Genomic DNA, 6163 nt, shown 5'->3' on the forward strand with positions numbered 1-6163 from the left:
AGTTTTGGGGAGGAGCAGAGAGCAAGTTTTTGGTAATGAGAGAAACCACTTGGCCGTTGGGAAGTCTGATCATCTTTGTCATAAAAGTGAGCTGAGACCATTTCATGTAGTTCCACTAAATCGGGGCCGAAGTGTGTCTGGGTCTGAAATCTCTGCATAACTGTGGAAAGAATTCTGACTTGGCAGCTGCAGACTCTGGGTTCCAGAGCTTGATCTGTCAGTGTGGGACACTTAAAGACAGCCCTCAGCCACTGTTTTCTTGTATATATAGTGAGTACTCTTTCCTAGATCCTAAGATGTGAGTTATCTTAGCCTGTGAGTTTGTTTTGTATGTTGAGTGTGGATATACATTCCCAGAGGCAGAAAACTGCAGCCTGTGAAACTTCAGAGCGGGTGCAAGTGGACACTGTAGGGTTTACTTGTTGATGCTCATAGGTCAGCGAGGCTAATCCTGGAAAGCTTTCTGGAGCTTCTAGGAGAACCTTTGTTTGCTGGTGGCGAGCTTGGCTTTTGTGTCTGTTGTAGGGTACTAGGGTGGGAGTGTCAAGAATCAGTTCTAGAAGGAGCCCAAGGCTGTTTATCCAGAAGTCTGAGGCTGTGGACTTCCCCTGCCCACCTCACTCATCCAGCAGAGGCTCCAGAACACTGGATGCTCTTGGCTTACCATTGGCCAAGTTCATTACCAGCCAGGGCATCAGGGTGGTGCAACAAGACTGAAGGTCTGAGCTCAGACTTGATCCTACCAGCTTCAGCACAGAAGGCCTGTGTCTCTGAAATTCGAAGCCATGTGGCCTGAAACAAAAGTGTTTCCACAGGCCCCCACCCCCCTCTGTGAAGCTATTTTGTCTCTCTGGAGGCTTAGCGCCCAGAAACACACACACACACACATACACACACACACACACACACACACACACACACACACACACACACACACACATTGCAAGATACAGGATATAGAACTGACCATGAAAAGCCCAACTGAGACCAGAAACTCCCAGTCTGGGACTCTAAACATTCCTTTGAAAACCCTTCAGTCCCTGGGGACAAAGGCTTAGGAGGGATCCCTGTGTTGACTCTCAGTTTATTAGGAGGGACTTTCCTTTTAGAGGGGGAGGGGAAACAGCTGTGATTTTAAAACACCACCTTTCCCTTTTTAATTGGTTTTTGTATTCTTTGATATAAACAGCAATTTCAGTGAGCAGCAAAAGACACACCATTGGAAGAGAAAAGAATAAGTACCAATGGGGACATGGATGTCAGCACCCTGCACAGATAAGGTGCCTAACTGGAGAGAAGTCAGGTAGAAGGCAGAGGGGGCTGTGCAAGCTATAAACCCTCCGGCCCTCAGACATGGAGGGCTTGCTGGGAGTGTGAAGTTGAACATAATCTCCAGGAGGGGAACCTGCCCTCCCTTTTCCTGCTTGGTTTGTTTCAGCTTTGTCTACCTTTTGCAAGAATCCAAACCCATTAGTATCACTCTGAGGAATACTGAGAAGCCCAACCCCTGAAGGCTTTCTTACATCCCTGTCCCAGAAGGAGCATCCTCCAACAGGTTCACTGCTTTCTTCTCCATGAAATGTTAAGATACTCTATCTGAATATCTCACCGCTTCAGACTTTTCCAATGTACGGAGCTGTTAGGGACTTGTTGCTTTTGAATTTACCAAGGAATCAGTGTCCTTATTTGCGAATAATATCTCAGGTGATAGCAGGAAAGATCACAGAAATGTTCACACCCAAGCAACTGTTTTAGTTCAAGAAAAGGTAGCTTTGTTTTGATTAAAAAAACAAAAAACAAAAAACAAAACAAAAAAAAAAACCACTAGCATTCAAGTTGCCCTGAAAATTGACTGAAGGCAATTTTTGGTGTGTCATAAGTTTTACGCCAAGATCAAGTTTCCAACTTCAGTCAACTGACTTGAAAATGTCCACCTGACCAAAAGCTGTTTGCTACCTCACCTTGCCAGCTCACCTGGCCAGCTAAAGGTTCTTAGGAGAGAGATAGGCAGATGTATGTGTTGTGCTAACTCCTGAATGTCTTTGAGTCTAGGAAATTCTATTAATGGAAGGCCCATCCTAGACATTGTGAAGCAATAGCAGAAAATGAAACCACAAATATCTTGATCTCAATATGAAGGACTTTTTGTTTGTTTGTTTGTTTGAGGCAGGGTTTCTCTGTATAGCCCTGGCTGTCCTGGAACTCACTTTGTAGACCAGGCAGGCCTCGAACTCAGAAATCCACCTGCCTCTGCCTCCCAAGTGCTGGGATTAAAGACATGTGCCACCACCATCCAGCCTGAACCCATTTTTTTTTGGGGGGGAGGAGGTGGTAAAAATATCTACCCCAATCTACTACCACAGAGTGTTTTGTAGATCAATTTTGAGTTTTATTTTTTTAAAAAAAAACAAGCAGTATGCCTGGGGTTCATAAAATTTATACACAAATATATACACAGACACAAATAATATTAAAATAAAAATCACACGGTCTCTTGTGGTGGCGGCCCTGGCACCCCACAAACATAATGCTAACTTTTCCTTTAAAGAAATTGCTTGGCCCAAGAAGACCACAGTTAGGTAACCACTAATAAAGCTGTAGCCGTTGCCTGCAACATTTCAATTCAGGTTTCAAAAAATATATAAATAATTTAATTACAAAAACCCAACAACATTTCCCTCTTTTTTTTTTTTTTTTTTTGGCACAGTGAAGCATTGGTTGTTAGCAGAGAAAATGGCCAGAAGTTTGACAGCTCTCTTACACGCAGCAGTCACTCCTGTGAAAGACACACATTTACATAGCGGGGGGGTCTCAAAACCCCAAACAGTAGTCATCATTTACCCCATGGAGTGGTTCCCTGATGTATTTTTCTTTTTCTTTTTTATGGGTGGGGAAGATAAATCAGTGGAAGGCGCAACGCAAATAGTAGGAGGGAAAGGAAAGCCTCTATGCGGGAGAGTACAGGCCTGGCCAAGAAATGGAAAAGAATGGCTTTGATCCTCTGTAAAGTTACAAAAGACAAAGGAAACTATTCTGGACTAAGTTAAAACACTTGGGTCAAAATGCTTAACTTTAAGGCACATTTGATGGAGAGTTGAAAAAAAGAAAAACTCTATTCCTCCGGAAAGTGGACAATGCACAGCCCTAGAGCCCACATTCCAACCTCCTCAACAAAAGGCGCCCCCAACTCCACTCTGCTCAGCACCCCTCCTGCTGAGCTCAGAGCTCCTATCAAGCTAGCAGCGTCTCCACCGGGTAGGACAGGTGCGGACCGGGGCCACAGGCCGCAGGCGCCTGCAGGGCCGTGGGCAGCCGTAGGGGGCAGTACAGGTGCGCCGCGCCGGCGGTCTCCGGACCTCGGAATGGCTTGGCTGGGGCCGCGGTGGAGAGGGGCGCCAGCAGTAGGGGCGCCGCGGGCTGCACCTCGGCCCCGCGCGACGCCAGCAGCGTAGGCTCGCTTGCGCCGTAAGCACAAAGCGGCAGCAGAGCGCCACCGGGCGCCGCGGGAAGGAGCGCGGGATAGGCGCGCAGCGGCGGGCAGGGAGCGGCGCCCCAGGGTAGCTGTACCCCCAGAGCCGAGTCGCCGTCGCGGCGGCTGCGAAAAGGCTTGCTGAGGATGCTGTCGATGGCGAAGGAGCTGGAGAACTTGCTTGCAGGGCTGGAGCGCTCCTCCTGGCGAGCCGGCGAGCGCGCGATCGGGGAGGAGCGGGCGGCGGGCACGGGCTGCGGGGTCCCCGCAGGTCCGGGTGGGGCTTCCTCCGGCCGCAGCCCCGACGCGGAGACTGTCGTCCGGTGGCTGAGGCGCTTGCGGCGGCGGCGGAAGACCCCGTCGGCGAAGGTGTATTCGCTGTTGGGGTTGAGCATCCAGTAGTTGTCCTTGCCCCAGGGCCGCGAGGGGTCGCGCAGCACCTTGACGAAACAGTCGTTGAGCGAGAGGTTGTGGCGCACGGAGTTGCGCCAGCCTGTGTAGCTGCCCCGGAAAAAGGGGAACTTGCCCATGAGGTACTCGTTGATCTCGGCCAGTGTCAGGCGTCCGCCCGCGGAGTCGCGGATGGCCATGGCGATGAGAGCGATGTAGGAGTACGGGGGCTTGGGCCGCCGCGTGTACGGCTTGCTGCGCGCGCCCTCGCCGCCAGCGCACGGCCCCGCCGCGGAGGCCTGCGTTCTGCTGCCATCGGTTGCCTCCTGACCGTCTTGGGCGCTCGGCCCGCCACTCGAATTCCTCTCGCCGCCACCTTCCAGATCCCCGGCGCCGCTGCCCGCCGCCGGGCTGTTGGCCGCACAGTCCCCGTCAGAGCCTAAGGAGTCGTCACCAGCCACGGACAGTGGAGATGGCACGTCGCTGCTGCCGCCCCCCTCCAGGTCACTGCCCATCTTGTCCCCGTGGGCTGCGCGTGGGGCGAACACCTCCAACTTCATGCCGGCGCTGGTGCTTCCAGTCCGGCAGTGTTACCCCTTTCCTGCGAGGTCGTAGGAAGCGAGTGGCGCCCGGAGTGGCGATCTCGTGGCCCGCTGAGTCTGTCTTCTCCTGGGAGAGACCGCTCCTGCGTCTTTCCGAGAGAGACGCTTTTCCGTAAGGTTCTCCTCCGCTGGGATGTGTTTTTTGGGAGGGGTTTTGATTGTTGGGTGAACTGAGGAGTGGAGTGATAGAAGTTGGTGCAGTGCTGTCCTTACTCCGAGATTTAGAGACTTTGAGCGGAAGACAAGCGAGGAATGAGGGGCCACCCTGCGAAGCGGGGGCCAGGACACACCAGCCTTAGGATTTCGTGCTGGGAGGACCGAGCCGGCGCATATGCTATCGGTCCGAGCGTCCAAAAGTGTTCCTTCGCTGGATGTCTAGGTCTCAGGCACCGAGCTGACGTCTGCTGGCGCACCCGCTACTTTTGAGGATAGGACGTCTTCAGCCTCGAGAGCCCATAGAAAGGAGTCTTCGAGGCCGCCGCACCCGCAGCCGCCTTGCCACCCCCGGCTTCCCGGGCAGCATGTCCGCGCTGGCCGGCCGCAGCAGAATCTCGCCTCCACCTTCGGTCCGGCCCAATATAACCCTGCGGCGGCTCCGCGGGGGCGGGGCCTGGGCGCCCACGGCCAGGGGGTGGGGGAACTAGGTGGCCGAGGTGGCCGCGGCTCCCCCCACGGCGTTCATCAGGCCGAGGCCACGCGGCGGCGGGGCCACAGAGTCTCCCGGGGCGCAGGTTGTTTGTTTTGGGTCTGGCCGGCCCCGCCCTTTCGGTCTCGCCAATAGGGAGCGAGCGCACAGCTAGGGTGTGCGCGCCAGTGTGCGCGCCTGTGCGGCTGCCCCGCCCGCCCCGCTGCGCAGGTAGGAGCTTCTGGCTTCCCGCGGCCACCGAGTGGGTTTCTGCGCCCACCGGACTCACCAAGACGATTGCTCTACTATACCTGTTAGAGCTGACACTTTTTGGATGCTCCAAAGAGACACCTAAAAGGGCTGGGCCGAGGGACTGGTTGCATAGGTCTGGCCACCGTCCTGAGCTGCGCGCTGCGTGCAGCCTGCGATTTTTTTTTTTTTTTTTTTTTTTTTTTTTTGTCAAAGAGAACCAATATTCTTAGGAAAGGAAATCCCTGGTGATAATTGAATCGCTGAACTGCAGAAACCCCTTGGAACAGCCTTTGCATTGACCTCTTTCCGTGCCCTTCCTCTTACTTCCTCTCTATGGCCAACTTTACCCCTTGTAACAAGTAAAAACCACGAGCTTGAAATTCTATGACTCTTTTGGTTGATCGTGCCTCTTGTTACTTAGCCAGCCTCCGACTTTCACTTTTATTTTGTCATACCTGGCTGGAGGCTCTGGGGGGAAGGAGGCAACGCCCCATACTTTTACTGGGAGACCGCTTTGCGAGAGGGGTGCCCGGCTCTGCCTGCATTGAGTTCCTTCCGAAGTCTTGTGATGTGGGCAAAGCCCACAGCCATGCAGTGCCGGGGTCGAGCAATCAACAAGAATCACGGGAGGATGTGTGTTCCTTGGAGTATGAGGCAAAGGCAAGGCGTGTTTATCGCCATTTGTCTGCAAGTGTGCTCTAGAACTTGCCTTGGCTTTAGTAGCACGGGTGTCAAACAGGAAAGGAGGCCCCTTCTGCTACTCCTCCGACTCTCCGGACCGGCAACAACTCCGTGTCAATTCTCCAAGGAAAGGGGCCTTGCACC

General features: G+C 53.4%; 1 protein-coding gene across 1 annotated transcript; it reads right to left on the reverse strand.

Annotated features, from left to right (window-relative positions):
• Nucleotides 1-2367: 2367 nt before the first annotated feature.
• Nucleotides 2368-5279, reverse strand: Foxq1 (forkhead box Q1). The gene has a single exon (XM_021180603.2). It carries the CDS (start codon nucleotides 4417-4419, stop codon nucleotides 3232-3234), a length of 1188 nt encoding a protein of 395 aa, XP_021036262.1. The 5' UTR covers nucleotides 4420-5279; the 3' UTR covers nucleotides 2368-3231.
• Nucleotides 5280-6163: the final 884 nt, after the last annotated feature.

Source organism: Mus caroli, unplaced genomic scaffold (assembly GCF_978045245.1).
Source record: "Mus caroli unplaced genomic scaffold, Mus_caroli_1 scaffold_15, whole genome shotgun sequence".
Taxonomy (NCBI): domain Eukaryota; kingdom Metazoa; phylum Chordata; class Mammalia; order Rodentia; family Muridae; genus Mus; species Mus caroli.

Excerpts from the sequence above, each read along its gene's own strand:
- Foxq1 (XM_021180603.2), bottom strand. The coding sequence starts at position 4,419 with ATGAAGTTGGAGGTGTTCGCCCCACGCGCAGCCCACGGGGACAAGATG.